Source organism: Salvelinus fontinalis, unplaced genomic scaffold (genome assembly GCF_029448725.1).
Source record: "Salvelinus fontinalis isolate EN_2023a unplaced genomic scaffold, ASM2944872v1 scaffold_0052, whole genome shotgun sequence".
Lineage (NCBI taxonomy): Eukaryota > Metazoa > Chordata > Actinopteri > Salmoniformes > Salmonidae > Salvelinus > Salvelinus fontinalis.
The window spans coordinates 428,848-449,064 of NW_026600261.1; the positions used below are offsets into that span (position 1 = coordinate 428,848).

Sequence of the window (20,217 nt, forward strand, 5' to 3'; positions counted from 1 at the left end):
TACACTGAGCTACACTGAGTCTTAGCTGACCAGTAGAGACAGCTATAGTGTTGACCTGACACTGAGCTACACTGAGTCTTAGCTGACCAGTAGAGACAGCTATAGTGTTGACCTAACACTGAGCTACACTGAGTCTTAGCTGACCAGTAGAGACAGCTATAGTGTTGACCTGACACTGAGCTACACTGAGTCTTAGCTGACCAGTAGAGACAGCTATAGTGTTGATCTGACACTGAGCTACACTGAGTCTTAGCTGACCAGTAGAGCCAGCTATAGTGTTGACCTGACACTGAGCTACACTGAGTCTTAGCTGACCAGTAGAGACAGCTATAGTGTTGACCTGACACTGAGCTACACTGAGTCTTAGCTGACCAGTAGAGACAGCTATAGTGTTGACCTAACACTGAGCTACACTGAGTCTTAGCTGACCAGTAGAGACAGCTATAGTGTTGACCTGACACTGAGCTACACTGAGTCTTAGCTGACCAGTAGAGACAGCTATAGTGTTGATCTGACACTGAGCTACACTGAGTCTTAGCTGACCAGTAGAGCCAGCTATAGTGTTGACCTGACACTGAGCTACACTGAGTCTTAGCTGACCAGTAGAGCCAGCTATAGTGTTGACCTGACACTGAGCTACACTGAGTCTTAGCTGACCAGTAGAGACAGCTATAGTGTTGACCTGACACTGAGCTACACTGAGTCTTAGCTGACCAGTAGAGACAGCTATAGTGTTGACCTAACACTGAGCTACACTGAGTCTTAGCTGACCAGTAGAGACAGCTATAGTGTTGACCTGACACTGAGCTACACTGAGTCTTAGCTGACCAGTAGAGACAGCTATAGTGTTGACCTGACACTGAGCTACACTGAGTCTTAGCTGACCAGTAGAGACAGCTATAGTGTTGACCTGACACTGAGCTACACTGAGTCTTAGCTGACCAGTAGAGACAGCTATAGTGTTGACCTAACACTGAGCTACACTGAGTCTTAGGTGACCAGTAGAGACAGCTATAGTGTTGACCTGACACTGAGCTACACTGAGTCTTAGCTGACCAGTAGAGACAGCTATAGTGTTGACCTGACACTGAGCTACACTGAGTCTTAGCTGACCAGTAGAGACAGCTATAGTGTTGACCTGACACTGAGCTACACTGAGTCTTAGCTGACCAGTAGAGACAGCTATAGTGTTGACCTGACACTGAGCTACACTGAGTCTTAGCTGACCAGCAGAGCCAGCTATAGTGTTGACCTGACACTGAGCTACACTAACCTGGAGGGCTCCCTGTGGGCTGCTACAGGTGTTATCACTTACACTGTCTGGAAGGTGCTGGGAGGGTGGAAACGACAGCCTCTCCAAAACAATACACTTATCATAAAACCATAGGTTAATAGGACTAATTGGCTCAACGCTATTTACTGGGCAGCAAATTAGTCAGAATTGATTAACTTTCACAATCAGGAGGAAAATGGAAAAGGACAGCAGAAGTAAGACAGACATGAACACTCCTAAATACTGTGATTAAATACTGGCTGTTGTTGTGTGTGAGCAGTTGAGTTAATTCATTTCAAAAGCCTCTGGTCTACCCTGCTGCATAAACTGTAATTACATCAACAGTATTCCAAGCTGCACTAGAAGATTGTTGCAGCTCCTTACCCAATTAGTGGAGTTGCTTAGAGATTCATTGAAATAAAAAATGTATGCAAAGACAATGCATGAATAAACAAGGCTTTCCGGACTTCTATTTGTCAAGGGACTTAATGAGGAAAACGTATAGCATTTTATAATTGGTGCAAAGGTGACGCAGTAAGTTGTATGCACTCAAAGACTTGTTTTCCCAAGTTACATTGGAAATGTACATGTAGATGAATTCATGTCAAACTAAATGACCAGTTGTAATCTCACAGAACCTTGAAGGCAGCGATGTACAGTACCTTCTTAAATCACTTTCACCGGCTCATTCTCCAATTGATTACCACTTCAGATAATGCAGGATGTGTAGCATTATTAAAGTAGAATGTTTCATTTCAGCCAAATTGGTCCGTTCATTTGTGTCTATAGGAACTTTACAGGGAGGGAGGGCCTTGTTTGTGCATTAACACCCCTGCTGCTATTACGAAACAGTACTGACCCTCTTAGTGGAGAATCCTGAAAGCAAGATGAATATTTAAAGATAATCATCAGTAGGAATAAGGCATGTTTGTTCAAGTCTCAGTGACTGGGAGTCAAGTCAACCTCAGGAAATAAGAGAATTCCTCTCTTTGAAGAAAATGGTTCTCTCCCATCCCAGTTGGTGAGGCCCTGAGACAGACTAGACATCACATGCAGACAAATCTTTCTCCTTCTTATCTGCATCTTATCTGGCTTTGGCTGCATGTGTTCCGTTGGGAGAGATTTATATTCCATTATTTGTTCATACTTACAACTAACCCTAACTGGGCCAGAGGATTAAAGATAGAGGGAGATGGAGAGGAGAGAGGAGAGAGGAGAAGAAGAGGAGAGGAGATGGGATTAATCTCCTGTGTTGGCTGGAACTAGCAGCACAAGTCGATAATGGCCAATTATCTGTAAGAGGTTAGGGAGAGGGCGGCGGTGCCGGGCCAGATGAGATGTTTAGTGCTGAAGAAGATGGCACAGGGCTGAAACACGTCCACACAGAGACAACACCAAACCCATACAGCTATGGCACGGGCCACACTCCTAGCCTCACAGTGACAGTTGAATGAAGGAGGGGCTAGAGTTGTGCTTTCATTTTCTGTGTCCCAAATGGCACCCTATTCCCTATAGTGCACTACATTTGCCCAGGGCCCATAGGGTCAAAAGTATTGCACTATTTTAACCTTTATTTAACTAGACAAGTCAGTTAAGAACAAATTCTTATTTACAATGACGGCCTACACCGGCCAAACCCGTACGACGCTGGGCCAATTGTGCACCGTCCTATGTGACTCCCAATCACGGCCGGTTGTGATACAGTTGGATTCGAACCAGGGTCTGTAGTGACGCGTCTAGCACTGAGATGCAGTACCTTAGATCACTGCGCCACTCAGGAGCCATGTAGGGAATAGAGTAGCATTTAGGACTATTGGTGTTTAACAAGGTGTTACACTACAGTATCCTACATACCCGCTCCTGGACTAGTCTGTGTAGCTGGGCGTGGGCCCCTGACGCCAGCATGGCAGAGAACATGGTGAGTATGTGCTGCTGGACACGGCTGATCCCCGACACCAGGCTGGCTAAGATGGCTGGCAGCCCCACCTTGTCAATCACACTCTGGAAGGCACTGGCTGAGAGGCGGGTGATTCTGCACAGGGCCTGTATGAAGTTAATAAGACAGGAAGGCCTCAATCATTATCAAGTTCACGTTCAAACACATCTGGCTTCTAAAAGTGGCTGAAGTGCCGGATAGGAAGGGTTTGCACATTTGGGACTACAGCATTGGGCCAGACAAACTCAATCAAGAAAAAGTTTAAATAGGAACCTAGGTCTGGTATCAAGATATTAGTCCCAATGCAGGTTATATACATGGATGTAATCCATCCAGTGGTATTTCATCAGTACACACAGTATCTCTAATTCAATCACAAATGAAAGTAAAATATTGAAGTGAGTGAGTGAGTTCAGGTTTCCCTGGTTAGTGTATTGTGTGTGGTGTTTGTACTCACTGAGATGGCGCTGACGCGTAGTGAGTCGACGCTGGAGTGTGTGAACAGGTACCAGAGCATGGGGCCTATCTCCCCGGTGATGAAGCCCTGGGCGTAGTGAGACGCCGGGGTACACACGTTCTCCACCATCTTACACACCATGTGGTTCACAACCACCTCCTCCTAAAGACACACATACAGACACACACACGGACAGACATACACACACGGATGAACCCAACACACACACAGTACAATAAAATGGAATGCCCAAGATAATTTAGATAGGCTAAATAAAACACAATTATGAATCCTACAAGAATCTGAAGGTCACACCTCAAAGAAAAGCAAACAATTAGCGAGTAACAATTTGATTTACACAAATCATTACAATGGCTGACATGTGAAGTGGTTCATTACCTACACGATGGGCTATGAACGAGGAATGATTTATTCTGAGAGAAACACCATTTCAGTGAAATAGGGGCACGCTAATGAAATACTGAAAAGATGATCGGAATGGGTTTTTCAATGCATCCATTATATACCACACATCCATTATATACCGCGCATCTATTATATACCGAGCATCCATTATATACCACGCATCCATTATATACCACGCATCCATTATATACCACGCATCCATTATATACCGAGCATCCATTATATACCACGCATCCATTATATATCATCCATTATATACCACGCATCCATTATATACCACACATCCATTATATACCGCACATCCATTATATACCGCACATCCATTATATACCATCCATTATATACCAACCATCCGTTATATACCACGCATCCATTATATACCACGCATCCATTATATACCATCCATTATATACCGCTCATCCATTATATACCGCGCATCCATTATATACCACACATCCATTATATACCACGCATCCATTATATACCGAGCATCCATTATATACCACGCATCCATTATATACCACACATCCATTATATACCACGCATCCATTATATACCACGCATCCATTATATACCGAGCATCCATTATATACCGAGCATCCATTATATACCATCCATTATATACCGCGCATCCATTATATACCGCGCATCCATTATATACCACGCATCCATTATATACCGCGCATCCATTATATACCATCCATTATATACCGCGCATCCATTATATACCACGCATCCATTATATACCGCACATCCATTATATACCACGCATCCATTATATACCGAGCATCCATTATATACCACGCATCCATTATATACCGCACATCCATTATATACCATCCATTATATACCGAGCATCCATTATATACCATCCATTATATACCGAGCATCCATTATATACCATCCATTATATACCACACATCCATTATAAACCACGCATCCATTATATACCATCCATTATATACCATCCATTATATACCATCCATTATATACCGAGCATCCATTATATACCACACATCCATTATATACCACGCATCCATTATATACCGCGTATCCATTATATACCACGCATCCATTATATACCGAGCATCCATTATATACCGCGCATCCATTATATACCACGCATCCATTATATACCGCACATTATATACCTAGCATCCATTATATACCACGCATCCATTATATACCACACATCCATTATATACCATCCATTATATACCATCCATTATATACCGAGCATCCATTATATACCACGCATCCATTATATACCACACATCCATTATATACCACGCATCCATTATATACCGCGCATCCATTATATACCACGCATCCAATATATACCGCACATTATATACCATCCATTATATACCGAGCATCCATTATATACCGCTCATCCATTATATACCGCTCATCCATTATATACCGCGCATCCATTATATACCGCGCATCCATTATATACCACACATCCATTATATACCGAGCATCCATTATATACCATCCATTATATACCGAGCATCCATTATATACAACGCATCCATTATATACCACACATCCATTATATACCACGCATCCATTATATACCACGCATCCATTATATACCGCACATTATACACCATCCATTATATACCATCCATTATATACCGAGCATCCATTATATACCACGCATCCATTATATACCATCCATTATATACCGTGCATCCATTATATACCATCCATTATATACCGCGCATCCATTATATACCATCCATTATATACCGCTCATCCATTATATACCATCCATTATATACCACGCATCCATTATATACCACACATCCATTATATACCGCGCATCCATTATATACCGTGCATCCATTATATACCGTGCATCCATTATATACCGCGCATCCATTATATACCATCCATTATATACCACGCATCCATTATATACCGCGCATCCATTATATACCACGCATCCATTATATACCATCCATTATATACCGAGCATACATTATACACCATCCATTATATACCGCGCATCCATTATATACCATCCATTATATACCGCTCATCCATTATATACCATCCATTATATACCACGCATCCATTATATACCGAGCATCCATTATATACCACGCATCCATTATATACCGAGCATCCATTATATACCGAGCATCCATTATATACCGAGCATCCATTATATACCACGCATCCATTATATACCATCCATTATATACCGAGCATCCATTATATACCATCCATTATATACTGAGCATCCATTATATACCATCCATTTTATACCGAGCATCCATTATATACCACGCATCCATTATATACCACGCATCCATTATATACCACGCATCCATTATATACCACACATTATATACCATCCATTAAGTTACCTTGTTACCCTGGTTCCACTGGGTTACATCATAGGCGTATTATTCTTTTAAAACGTGGAAATGAGGATCACTACTAACAACCTAATGAACATACCGTTCACTAGTTAAAACCAGTATTCTACCACAGTACCTTTCTGAACTACACTACAGCCACACACAGTAACCCACAACAACCACATGACTGGACTGTGTCCCAAACAGCACCCTCCTCCCTACTCGTTTTGTGCAGAGCCCTAGAGGCCTTGGTCAACAGTAGTAGTGCCCTATGAGACCTGGCTCTCAAGAGAAGACATGCTATGTCCACACTGCCCACAAATTAAGGTGGAAACTGAGCTGCACTTCCTAACCTCCTGCCAAATGTATGACCATATTAGAGACACATATTTCTCTCAGATTACACAGATCCACAAAGAATTCAAAAACAAATCCAATTTTGATAATACCACAGTGTGCCCTCACAGAAGCAAGATTTGTGACCAGTGAAGAACAAACCACCCATATTTATGTTTATTTATTTTCTCTTTGTAGTTTAACTATTTGCACATTGTGACAACACTATGTATAGACATAATATGACATTTGAAATGTCTGTATTCCTTTGGAACTTTTGTAAGTGTAGTGTTTACAGTTTTGTTTATTATCTATTTCACATGCTTTGGCAATGTAAACATATGTTTCCCATGCCAATAAAGCCCTTTGAATTTAATTTAATTGAGAGAGCGACAGCGAGAGAGAGACACAGCGAGAGAGAGAGAGAGCGAGAGAGAGACAGCGAGAGAGAGAGAGAGACAGCGAGAGAGAGAGAGAGAGAGAGAGAGAGAGAGAGAGAGAGAGAGAGAGAGAAAGAGAGCGACAGACAGTGAGAGAGAGAGACAGCGAGAGAGAGAGAGAGAGAGACAGCGAGATAGAGAGAGACAGCGAGAGAGAGAGAGACAGCGAGAGAGAGAGAGACAGCGAGATAGAGAGAGACAGCGAGAGAGAGACAGAGAGAGAGAGAGAGAGAGCTCTAGGTTCTGATATAGTTGAGGTGCTGAGGAGGAGGACACCTGCACTGATTGACAAGCTGCTGGAGGGCGAGTGAGGAGTTAAGGAAGTCTACGTCCCAAATGGCACCCTATTCTGTACATTGTGCACTACTTTTGACCAGAGTCCACGTAGTGCACTATATAGGGAATAGGGTGCCATTTGGGATGGACTCGAAGAGTGAACATAGTGAGGGGGAACATTCCAGTCAGAAAGGCCTTGTTGTGTCAGTAGAACAAGTCAACCAGAAAGGAATAAAACTCAAGTCAAGATCCTCCACACAGCACAGCAGCCTCAAGGTTTCTCTTCTCTCTCCACACAACAACCATACAAAATCACAGTGAAGAAAAGCTCAGGACGTTTTTTTAAACACGCCAGTTTGTACAACTAACTATCTTTCATACCGGTGTGGACATACTGTACACAGACTCCCTTTTCACAAAGGTAAGGCACGCTGGAGGCTACTGTGTATAAGGTGTGCTGTAACTCGGAGCATGTTTTAACCTGATGTTACAAAGGCAACTATACTAGACTAAAACAGAATAAACAAAACACACACAGAGAAAACCTTGGAGTCATGTGATGCGTCACTACTCATTCCAACCTTTCAGAAAGTGAAGTCTGAAAATGGCATTGAGAATCTAATGTTATGAACAGAGGCAGGGAGGGGCATTGAAAATATATTGTAAAGAACATCAAATTAGCTAAATAGGTCGGGCCTACCAATAGCAAAATATGCTGCTTGTATACGAGTGGCTCAGGATTTCTTTTGAGAGAAAAGGTTGCAGAACCCTGATCTAACTCAATGAACAAAGGGAATTGGTCATGGTAGATTTACCAGAGCCCTGGTACAAATGTAGTGCACTAAATAGAGAATAGGGTGCCATTTGGAAAATAGCCATTAAACAGGACATTGGGCACACCTGTGCTGCTTATTCTCTATTTTTCTCATTAAAACACTGCTACTGTATTAAAACTAGCATCTAACACACTGGGATGTACATAGGATGCAACAACAACAAGCACTCATCCAAGAAGATCTCAAAATGCGTGGGCATGAGAGCTATTTTAAACACCATTTTATTTCCTTGTTTAATTGTTCTACCAGAAACATTTAAATTCCTTAAATTTGTTTTGCAGATCTACTGTAGATTACCCTGGAGAAACGTGAAAATAATTCTAAACAGGAGTCAACATGACAAGGGATGAAAGCCTTTAACTAATGTCTAGACTGTAGGCCTTAAACCATAACCTAGGGCTAATACTGTAGGCCTAAAACCATAACCTAGGGTTAATACTGTAGGCCTAAAACCATAACCTAGGGTTAATACTGTAGGCCTAAAACCATAACCTAGGGCTAATACTGTAGGCCTTAAACCATAACCTAGGGTTAATACTGTAGGGCCTAAAACCATATCCTGGGGCTAATACTGTAGGGCCTAAAACCATAACCTAGGGTTAATACTGTAGGGCCTAAAACCATAACCTAGGGCTAATACTGTAGGCCTAAAACCATAACCTGGGGCTAATACTGTAGGCCTAAAACCATAACCTAGGGCTAATACTGTAGGCCTAAAACCATAACCTAGGGCTAATACTGTAGGGCCTAAAACCATAACCTAGGGTTAATACTGTAGGGCCTAAAACCATAACCTGGGGCTAATACTGTAGGCCTTAAACCATAACCTAGGGCTAATACTGTAGGCCTTAAACCATAACCTGGGGCTAATACTGTAGGCCTAAAACCATAACCTAGGGCTAATACTGTAGGGCCTAAAACCATAACCTAGGGTTAATACTGTAGGGCCTAAAACCATAACCTAGGGCTAATACTGTAGGCCTAAAACCATAACCTGGGGCTAATACTGTAGGGCCTAAAACCATAACCTGGGGCTAATACTGTAGGGCCTAAAACCATAACCTAGGGTTAATACTGTAGGCCTTAAACCATAACCTAGGGCTAATACTGTAGGCCTTAAACCATAACCTGGGGCTAATACTGTAGGGCCTAAAACCATAACCTACGGTTAATACTGTAGGGCCTAAAACCATAACCTGGGGCTAATACTGTAGGCCTAAAACCATAACCTAGGGCTAATACTGTAGGCCTAAAACCATAACCTAGGGTTAATACTGTAGGGCCTAAAACCATAACCTAGGGCTAATACTGTAGGGCCTAAAACCATAACCTAGGGCTAATACTGTAGGCCTAAAACCATAACCTAGGGTTAATACTGTAGGGCCTAAAACCATAACCTAGGGCTAATACTGTAGGGCCTAAAACCATAACCTAGGGTTAATACTGTAGGGCCTAAAACCATATCCTAGGGCTAATACTGTAGGCCTAAAACCATAACCTAGGGTTAATACTGTAGGCTTAAAACCATAACCTAGGGTTAATACTGTAGGGCCTAAAACCATAACCTAGGGCTAATACTGTAGGCCTAAAACCATAACCTGGGGTTACTACTGTAGGGCCTAAAACCATAACCTAGGGTTAATACTGTAGGGCCTAAAACCATAACCTGGGGCTAATACTGTAGGACTAAAACCATAACCTAGGGCTAATACTGTAGGCCTAAAACCATAACCTGGGGCTAATACTGTAGGGCCTAAAACCATAACCTGGGGCTAATACTGTAGGGCTAAAACCATAACCTAGGGTTAATACTGTAGGGCCTAAAACCATAACCTGGGGCTAATACTGTAGGCCTAAAACCATAACCTAGGGCTAATACTGTAGGGCCTAAAACCATAACCTGGGGCTAATACTGTGGGCCTAAAACCATAACCTGGGGCTAATACTGTAGGCCTAAAACCATAACCTAGGGCTAATACTGTAGGGCCTAAAACCATAACCTTAAGAACCATAAATCATAATACTGTAGGCCTAAAACCATAACCTTAAGAACCATAAATCATAATACTGTAGGGCCTAAAACCATAACCTTAAGAACCATAAATCATAATACTGTAGGGCCTGAAACCATAACCTTAAGAACCATAAATCATAATACTGTAGGGCTAAAACCATAACCTTAAGAACCATAAATCATAATACTGTAGGGCCTGAAACCATAACCTTAAGAACCATAAATCATAATACTGTAGGGCTAAAACCATAACCTTAAGAACCATAAATCATAATACTGTAGGGCCTGAAACCATAACCTTCAGAACCATAAATCATAATACTGTAGGGCCTAAAACCATAACCTTAAGAACCATAAATCATAATACTGTAGGGCCTGAAACCATAACCTTAAGAACCATAAATCATAATACTGTAGGGCCTGAAACCATAACCTTAAGAACCATAAATCATAATACTGTAGGGCTAAAACCATAACCTTAAGAACCATAAATCATAATACTGTAGGGCTAAAACCATAACCTTAAGAACCATAAATCATAATACTGTAGGGCCTACATGGGGATTGAACACAAAACTATGAGGACAAAACAGAGTGCAATGCAGCTCTTTACTAAGCTTAGTATCTCCACAACACGAGGATCGAAAAAGCCCCAGTAAACAATTCTATATGAGAAGACGACTCTTATCATAGTGGTAGCTATAAGTCTTTACTAAGCTTAGCCTTTGTGTCTCCTCTAGTTTGAGCCTGTGCTGTATGTTCTCCCAGAGTGTTAGCCGTGTCAGACTGAGAGGAGCCCTGCAGTCTCTCTTGTGGTTTCCCCAGCCTGCAACAAGTGCCTGTGTGTAATTATGTCCCTTTTGAAGCAGCAGCGCAGCACCTGGACCAGAAGAACGCTCTATGTAAATTCAGGACCGCCAGCTAAGCCTTTCATTATCCAGCTTGTTTTCATCTCTCTGCTTACAACTCTATCCTCTCCGTTTAAATGGCATGTTTAATGAAAAAGAGTGATATTAAAACCAAAAAATATCAAAACGGGTTTTAACTTTGAAATGTGTATTTAGAAGATTACAGAAGAATGCAAAGATGGAGCTGGCATGTAATAAGTCAGACAGCAAAACACCTACAAAACAATGTAGAAAGGATCTCTCAAATCATTACCATTGAGTACTACAATACTTTAAGATACAATCTCCCTGGAAGAATGTCTACGTTCTTTTAAAAGAGACACTTCCCACTCGGCAAACAATGAATCAATGTTGTTTCCACGTCGTTTCAATTACAATACGTTGAACCAATGTGGAATAGACGTTGAATTGACGTCTGTGCCCAGTGGGTTCTCTAGCTCACAAAAAAATGAAAATATTATTGATCTTTGCAATATAGACCAGGTCAACACGCTAAAGATTGATGCTTCCTTCTGGAGCAAAACATGTATTCATTTGTTTTTGTTTAGCAGCATTAAATGTCCTTCCACACAAACAGAGAGTATCTGTCATGATTATTGCAGGACATTGAATTGCATGTCAGAAATCCATATGTAGAAACGTAGCAGTGTGTGATGTAGCTGGTTATTACTACGAGTCATCCAGAGGTGATTCATCCCAAATGGCACCCTAATCCCTATATAGTGCACTACTTTTAACCGGAGCCAAAAGTAGTGCACTATATAGGGAATAGGGCTATGCTTCAGAGAGAGATTAGGCTGCAGCTGATTAGGAGCAGAGCATTACAGTAGCTCCTGTGTTGGACTGATACATGTTTAATGTGAGTGGAGCGGTGCGGTGGCCAGGACTAGGAGATGGAGAAGGAGGGTTGAAGCCCCTGGCTCCCTCTCCATGGTACAGATACACCACCGCCACTTCCTCTGTTCCCAAACACACCTTTCATCATTGGCACTGGGAACATCTTCTTCACGCTCATAAATATTTCCTGCAGGCAGCTCAAGTCTGGCCCGTCTCTCTCTCTCTGTCCTCTCCCTCGCTTTCTTCTGCCCGCCTCTCTCTCTCTCTCTCTGTCCTCTCTCAGTCGCTTCTCCTGCCCGTCTCTCTCTCCTCTCAGTCGTTTCTCCTGCCCGTCTCTCTCTCTCTCTGTCCTCTCTCAGGCGTTTCTCCTGCCCGCCTCTCTCTCTGTCCTCTCTTACTTGATTCACCTGCCCGTCTCTCTCTCTCTCTCTCTCTCTCGCCTTCTCCTCCCAGTCTCCCTATCTCTCGCTGCCTTGCCTTCTCCTCCCAGTCTCCCTATCTCTCGCTGCCATGCCTTCTCCTCCCAGTCTCCCTATCTCTCGCTGCCTTGCCTTCTCCTCCCAGTCTCCCTATCTCTCGCTGCCTTGCCTTCTCCTCCCAGTCTCCCTATCTCTCGCTGCCTTGCCTTCTCCTCCCAGTCTCCATATCTCTCGCTGCCTTGCCTTCTCCTCCCAGTCTCCCTATCTCTCGCTGCCTTGCCTTCCTCTCCCAGTCTCCCTATCTCTCGCTGCCTTGCCTTCTCCCCCCAGTCTCCATATCTCTCGCTGCCTTGCCTTCTCCTCCCAGTCTCCCTATCTCTCGCTGCCTTGCCTTCTCCTCCCAGTCTCCCTATCTCTCGCTGCCTTGCCTTCTCCTCCCAGTCTCCCTATCTCTCGCTGCCTTGCCTTCTCTTCCCGGTCTCCTTCTCCCTTTCCATCTCTGGCATTCAGGCTCCCCTCTCTCTCACGCCCAGACATTCCCTCCATCTTCCTCTCCCTCCTGAAACATTTGCTGATGCTGCTACACTCGCTGCAATGTTACGGTATGTGGGTTGCTGCCCTTAACAAGAGAACAAGCAACTCTCTTCTTGACATCTTATTCTCACAGTTTGTTTGGGCTTTCAGAATCAGCTGTGGTCATGAAAATCTGACATGCAAACACAGCTAGAATTGCAGTTAAGTGCATTTAAAGTGGTGTAAGCATTTCACATATCAATTCAATTTGAAATGTTTTAACCATGCAGGGAAATACTGCATCAAATTAGTGCTACCAGTGTTGCAAATGAAGTGTGGGAATAGAAGCGCCCATAAATAACATATGAAAACATACAATCACCGGCCAGTTTATTAGGTACACCCATCTAGTACTGGGTCGGACCCCCTTTGCCTCCAGAAGAGCCTGAATTCTTTGGGGCATGAATTCTACAAGTTGGAAACATTCCACAGGGATGTTGGTCCATGCTGACGTGATGGCATCACGCAGTTGCTGCAGATTGGACAGAGGTACACCACCGCCACCAGCCTGTACCGTTGACACCAGGCAGGATGGGTCCATGGACCCATGCTGCTTACGATAAACCCTGACTCTGCCATCAGCATGACGCAACAGGAATCGGGATTTGTCAGAGCAGGCAATGTTTTTCCACTCCACAATTGTCCAGTGCTGGTGATCGCGTGCCCACTGGAGCCGTTTCTTCTTGTTTTTAGCTGATAGGAGTGGAACCCGGTGTGGTCGGGTTGCTGTACCCGATTTGCTGTCCCCAGTCCGCCTGGCCTTGCTGCTATTCCAGTTTCAACTGTTCTGCCTGCGGTTACGAAACCCCTACCTGTCCCAGACCTGCTGTTTTCAACTCTTAATGATCGGCTATGAAAAGCCAACTGAGATTTATGCCTGATTATTATTTGACCATGCTTGTCATTTATGAACATTTTGAAAATCTTGGCTCTCTCTAATTTTCTCCTTCTCTCTTTCTTTCTCTCGGAGGACCTGAGCCCTAGGACCATACGTCGGGACTACCGGCCGTGGTGACTCCTTGCTGTCCCCAGTCCGCCTGGCCTTGCTGCTATTCCAGTTTCAACTGTTCTGCCTGCGGTTATGGAACCCCTACCTGTCCCAGACCTGCTGTTTTCAACTCTTAATGATCGGCTATGAAAAGCCAACTGAGATTTATTCCTGATTATTATTTGACCATGCTTGTCATTTATGAACATTTTGAAAATCTTGGCTCTCTCTAATTTTCTCCTTCTCTCGGAGGACCTGGGCCCTGGGACCATGCGTCGGGACTGCCGCCCGTGGTGACTCCTTGCTGTCCCCAGTCCGCCTGGCCTTGCTGCTATTCCAGTTTCAGCTGTTCTGCCTGCGGTTATGGAACCGCCACCTGTCCCAGACCTGTTGTTTTTCAACTCTTAATGATCAGCTATGAAAAGCCAACTGAAAATTATTCATGATTATTATTTGACCATGCTTGTCACTTATGAACATTTTTGAACATCTTGGCATAGTTCTGTTATAATCTCCACCCGGCACAGCCAGAAGAGGACTGGCCACCCCTCATAGACTGGTTCCTCTCTAAGTTTCTTCCTAGGTTCTGGCCTTTCTAGGGAGTTTTTCCTAGCCACCGTGCTTCTACACCTGCATTACTAGCTGTTTGGGGTTTTAGGCTGGGTTTCTGTACAGCACTTCGAGATATTAGCTGATGTACGAAGGGCTATATAAAATTGATTGATTGATTGATTGGTCGTAATAGCCCATCCGTGACAAGAATCGACGAGTTGCATGTTCTGAGATGCCGTTCTGCACACCACTGTTGTACTGAGCCATTATTTGTCTTGTTTGTAGCCCTCCTGTTACTGTAGCTTGCATGATCCTTGCCATTCTCATTCGACTTCTCTCATCAACAAACTGTTGTCGCCCACAGGACAGCCGCTGACTGGATGTTTTTTGTTGATCGCACCAATCTCTGGAAACCCTAGACAGTGTCATGCGTGAAAAGCCCAGGAGTGTGTCTGTTTCTGAGATACTAGATCTGGCGTGCCAGGCACCGACGATCATACCACACTCAGTCGCTTAGGTCACTCCTTTTGCCCATTCTAATGTTCAATCAAACAGTAACTGAATGCCTTCAGGCCTGTCTGCCTGCGTTATATAGCAAGTCACGGCCACGTGACTCACTGTCTGTAGGAGTGATCCATTTTGGTGAACGGGGTGGTGTGTCTAATAGACTGTATATAGGCTATGCTATCTAGTCTAATTGCCATATGTTCTTGTTTACAAAGAAATGAAGCCGCTAAATCATGCATGCTTGCCACAGCCAGGATCCATCCAATCAAAACTTAGCTAGAATTCCCACCCTACTCTAAAAGTTTGACTTGAATCTGTGTTTAGCTGGGGAGGTTCTCCCTAGAGAAGTAGGCAAGTGTCAGTCAGCACTCATCATCTCTCAATAGAAATAAATAAGAAAAGCACCCGGTAGCGTCTTAATGACCGACGTGGTGTGAGTGTGTGTGAGTGTGTGAGCGTGTGTGTGTGCTGTGCTTCCCTTCCTCAGTCATATCCCCCTCCCGGCCCTCTGAGAGAGGAGCACCCACACAGTTATTATTAGTCAAGGTGGCTGGTGGAGAGAAACAGACTGACTGACTGACTGACTCTCAACACCACTTAACTTTCCTGATAGCATTATTCTCATTACAGCTCAGAGTCTGTATTGAACAACTACTTTAATTAATCAACAAAAGTCCCATGTGCCTGCAGTTCCTACAGGACTCATACATACCTCTCTCCAGAACTATCCCATACAGACACTCATACAGAACTCTCTCTAGAACTATCCCATACAGACAGAACTCTCTCCAGAACTATCTCATACAGACACTCATACAGAACTCTCTCTAGAACTATCCCATGCAGACAGAACTCTCTCCAGAACTATCTCATACAGACACTCATACAGAACTCTCTTTAGAACTATCCCATGCAGACAGAACTCTCTCCAGAACTATCTCATACAGACACTCATACAGAACTCTCTCTAGAACTATCCCATTGAGAACTCTCTCCAGAACTATGTCATACAGACTTCTCTCCAGAACTATCCCAGACAGTCACTCAGACCGACCTCTCTCTAGAACTATCCCAGACAGTCACTCATACAGAACTCTCTCCAGAACGATCCCAGACAGAACTCTCTCCAGAATGATCCTAGACAGTCACTCAGACAAAACTCTCTCTGGAACTATCCCAGACAGTCACTCAGACCGACCTCTCTCTAGAACTATCCCAGACAGTCACTCATACAGAACTCTCTCCAGAACGATCCCAGACAGTCACTCAGACAGAACTCTCTCCAGAATGATCCTAGACAGTCACTCAGACAGAACTCTCTCTAGAACGATCCCAGACAGTCAACGTTGTCAACATTGTAAGAAGCATGTACATTAACTTTCCCTCAGATGCTGTGAGGTCCCTTGGTGTGAAACAGTCCTCAAAACTACTGACCAACAATTCAACAGATATAACATTGTAGAGGTATATAAAAACATCTAGCATCATTTCTAGGAAATATGTTAACAACAGAAAAGATGGACAGGATCCATTACACCTTTATTATTCATATGTTTTAAATAGAAGACTGGAGATTATGGATCAGAATTCACAAATTTGGTGTAAACTGTCTGGACAAAACCTCTTTTTAGGCTAATCCTTTCAATGAAATTACAGTAGATGGCATCAGACTTAAATTGACAACTAAATTATATTTTCCCCCACCCAACTCACAAATCTTGTGAATAATCTTGCTCCATATTGGTATATACGCTGGCCAGCCTAAAAGTTCTGCTAATTAGTTTATAATGAACACGTAATACCAACTCTCCCTTCTGGGAGAAGAGACATCGTCTTTTGAAACAAACTCAGTTTTGTAATTAAGAAGAACAGATGCACCAGCTGAGGAACAACAGTCCTCTGGCCAAACTGACTATCTGGCTGACTGACACACTACTGCACTACACACAGCCTACATACAGAGTGTGTATGTGTGTGTACGTGTGTGTATCCACCGGTCGTTAATTGCCGGTGAGGTCATGACAAGGAGCCATCCATCCGGGGGTTGTTTTGATGCAGGTACATGACAGGGGCTGACGACTGGGTCTGCTGCATGCCCTTGACTTGCAGTTGGCAAACAATGCCTGTAGGGTCTTGCAGGAGGATCATTACCGCGGAACTCCCCCACCCCCCTCCCTCCCTCCTGCTGAGGCAGGTGCAGCAGTCTTACCCCTTCCCGAAGGCACCTCATTAACACCGTGTAGGCGGCAGCAGGAACAACCCACAGCTCTCCTGGGTGCTCTTTCTTCTCCTCCTGCGGGGAGAGAGGGAAGAGAAGGTAAGAAAAGGGGAAGGGCTGTGAGTGGAGACAGAGAGGACCTCTGTAGCGGCTCGTTGGGGGAACAATTAGGGCAAAACAAAGCAGCAGCAGCTAGCGTAATTAGGCTAAATAAATAAGCCCCAGAAAATGGTCTAGCTAGCTACCAAATTTGGAACTTGGAAATGCCTTTGGTACCGGTGAGGGAATGTGTGTTATTATGTAGTAAACTGGGGATATGTGAATTAATTGGCTCCAAAACATATTGACAGTAAACAATGAGGAGTGATGTTGTGAACCAAAAGCATATAGAAACCCTGTTTACACACAGAATAATCTTTATGCACCTATTAAACTACATGTGAAGTTGTTTTGAGTTGCATTTAGTTGCATCCGTGTTAATGAGGCCTTTGATCATGCACTGCGTGGCATGCAGATGTAGGATCTTCATTTGATCCCTTCCTGCACGGCAGGAAATGCAGACTTGTAGTATATTTGAGTTTTAAAAAGGTTTCAAAAGTTTGTAATTTCCACTTTGAAATTTCAGACTTGATTTGCCCTAACGAAAAATGCATCAACCCCTACAAAAATGTTGTTGCTGCAGGATTATTTTCCTGCTGTAGCAAACTGTCTCAAATTAAGATCTGACATCTGCAGTGTTCAGAAAGCCCATTAACCACATGGCTTGCTTTTACCTAAGCTCTGCTTTTATTCCATCTATTCATTTTTCTGTTTAAATTTTTTTATTTGTTATGTAATACATTATACCTACAGTACATCAATCCTCATACAGATTGTTTCCCATGTTGTCCATGTAGTATTAATAATATGAAAGGGCCTATAAATGTTGCTCGAATCTCAGAATACTCTAAATTATTTAGAGGCATCTCCATTATTCTGTGGGGACAGTGTACAAATTCCTAAGATTCTCAGTTAGCATAAATTAGGAGAGAGAGAATTGTCGTGTGTACCAATATGCTGTGGATCCATAACATACAATTACTCTTCACGGGTATCTTTATTAAACTAGAACTAACGCTGCCTGAATTCAGCCTTGAAAGCACATTCCCATACAGTAAAATACTTTTGTGGAGAAAAAACAAATAGCCAATAGAGAATAAATGGCACTTTAAAACCCTTTACTTCTATTGGTTATTGAGCTAATAAAGTCAACGGCCATTGTGTGTGTGCTGAGTGACCCTGACAAACTGGAGAGCTCAGAGAGGAACAGGAACCCCCTGAATATAAAGATACTATCCCTCCACCAGGAACCTTCATGTGTGTCTACATGGCTTTCAGATGCAGCGGAGGTCAAGACAGCTTACAGTCAAAACAGCGTGAAAGTTAAACAGCTCTTTTGCATAGCTTTTCAATGGAATAATAAACTAGTGGCAAGCCATTATGAAAAGCAATACTGTGTGTTGTAGAGCGATTTGTCATTGAGTGTTTTCAAACCCTTGCACAAACTGTAGTGAGCATTCATCAAACACAAAAACCAAATACAGACAGACATCTTTAAGTGCTGATATTACCGAGAGTGCTCAAATACAGTAGTTATTTAAGCAGGTATCTTTGTGGTATATTATCAACAGTATCAGAATATCATCATAAAGGCCTAAGCCAACAGACGTATAAGTCACTAGCTGTAAAGCACTTTGTGACAACTGCTAATTTAAAAAGGGCTTTATAAAATACATTTGATTGATTGTTGAATAGAATTTAGTAGGTCTAATTCACTGTAATGGCAATCATTTCACACAGTCATTTCATTAAGACAGTAGAAGGCATAGGGTTGAAAGGGAACTGCTTTGGAGTATATCATCACCTGTGTGGCGATGAGGTAGAGCAGCTCCCCCAGTGGCGGCAGCAGGCACTGCTTCAGTTTGCTGTTCCTGAAGTTCTCCCTGATCAGCTCCGTGAACATGACAACAGCCTGGAGGTGCAGAGAATGCACTAGCATCAGTCACTCACTCACAGTCGTGACAGTACTTCTGCCCTTCACGACGCTTTATATTGAATAATGTACACTACCAGGACTGGATACGCAAAAATGTCCAGACAGAGTAGAATACTGTGCTCTGCCAGAAGTGATACGTTTTCCCCATTCCATCCTGTTATTCTTCTACTTTAGCACTAAGGTCTATATTGTCAAACGGTGTCCATTAATAAACTATGAGGCCTGTAGACATGACAGATTTAAAGCTCATTACTCCATGAAGCCAACATTATAACACTATAAAGGGTACGGAGCTACATTATAACACTATAAAGGGTACGGAGCTACATTATAACACTATAAAGGGTAAAGAGATACATTATAACACGATAAAGGGTATAGAGTTACATTATAATACTATAAAGCGTACAGAGCTACATTATAACACTATAAAGGGTACAGAGCTACATTATAACACTATAAAGCTACATTATAACACTATAAAGGGTATAGAGCTAGAATGAACTGGATAAAGGACAAAGGTGGGAGGGAGGAGGGAGGCTAATGAGACTCCATATAAAACATGTCATTATGGTGTTATTTATTTATTTTTACCTTTATTTAACCAGGCAAGTCAGTTAAGAACAAATTCTTATTTTCAATGACGGCCTAGGAACAGTGGGCTAATTGCCTCGTTCAGGGACAGAACGACAGATTTTTACCTTGTCAGCTCGGGGAATCGATCTTGCAACCTTCCGCTTACTAGTCCAACGCTCTAACCACTAGACTACCTGCCGCCCCAAATTATTGGAAGGATCCACATAATAACCACCTC

General features: G+C 43.0%; 1 protein-coding gene across 1 annotated transcript in view; it reads right to left on the reverse strand.

Moving 5' to 3' along the window:
- ulk4 (unc-51 like kinase 4) overlaps nt 1–20,217 on the reverse strand; it is a 133,942-nt gene that overhangs the window by 94,086 nt on the left and 19,639 nt on the right. Inside the window, exons 18-21 of the mRNA XM_055911151.1 lie at nt 19,272–19,379; nt 17,360–17,443; nt 3,667–3,828; nt 3,128–3,316 (exon numbers count right to left, since the gene is read on the reverse strand). Coding sequence (XP_055767126.1) covers nt 3,128–3,316; nt 3,667–3,828; nt 17,360–17,443; nt 19,272–19,379 — 543 coding nt within the window. The remainder of the gene's footprint in view (nt 1–3,127; nt 3,317–3,666; nt 3,829–17,359; nt 17,444–19,271; nt 19,380–20,217) is intronic.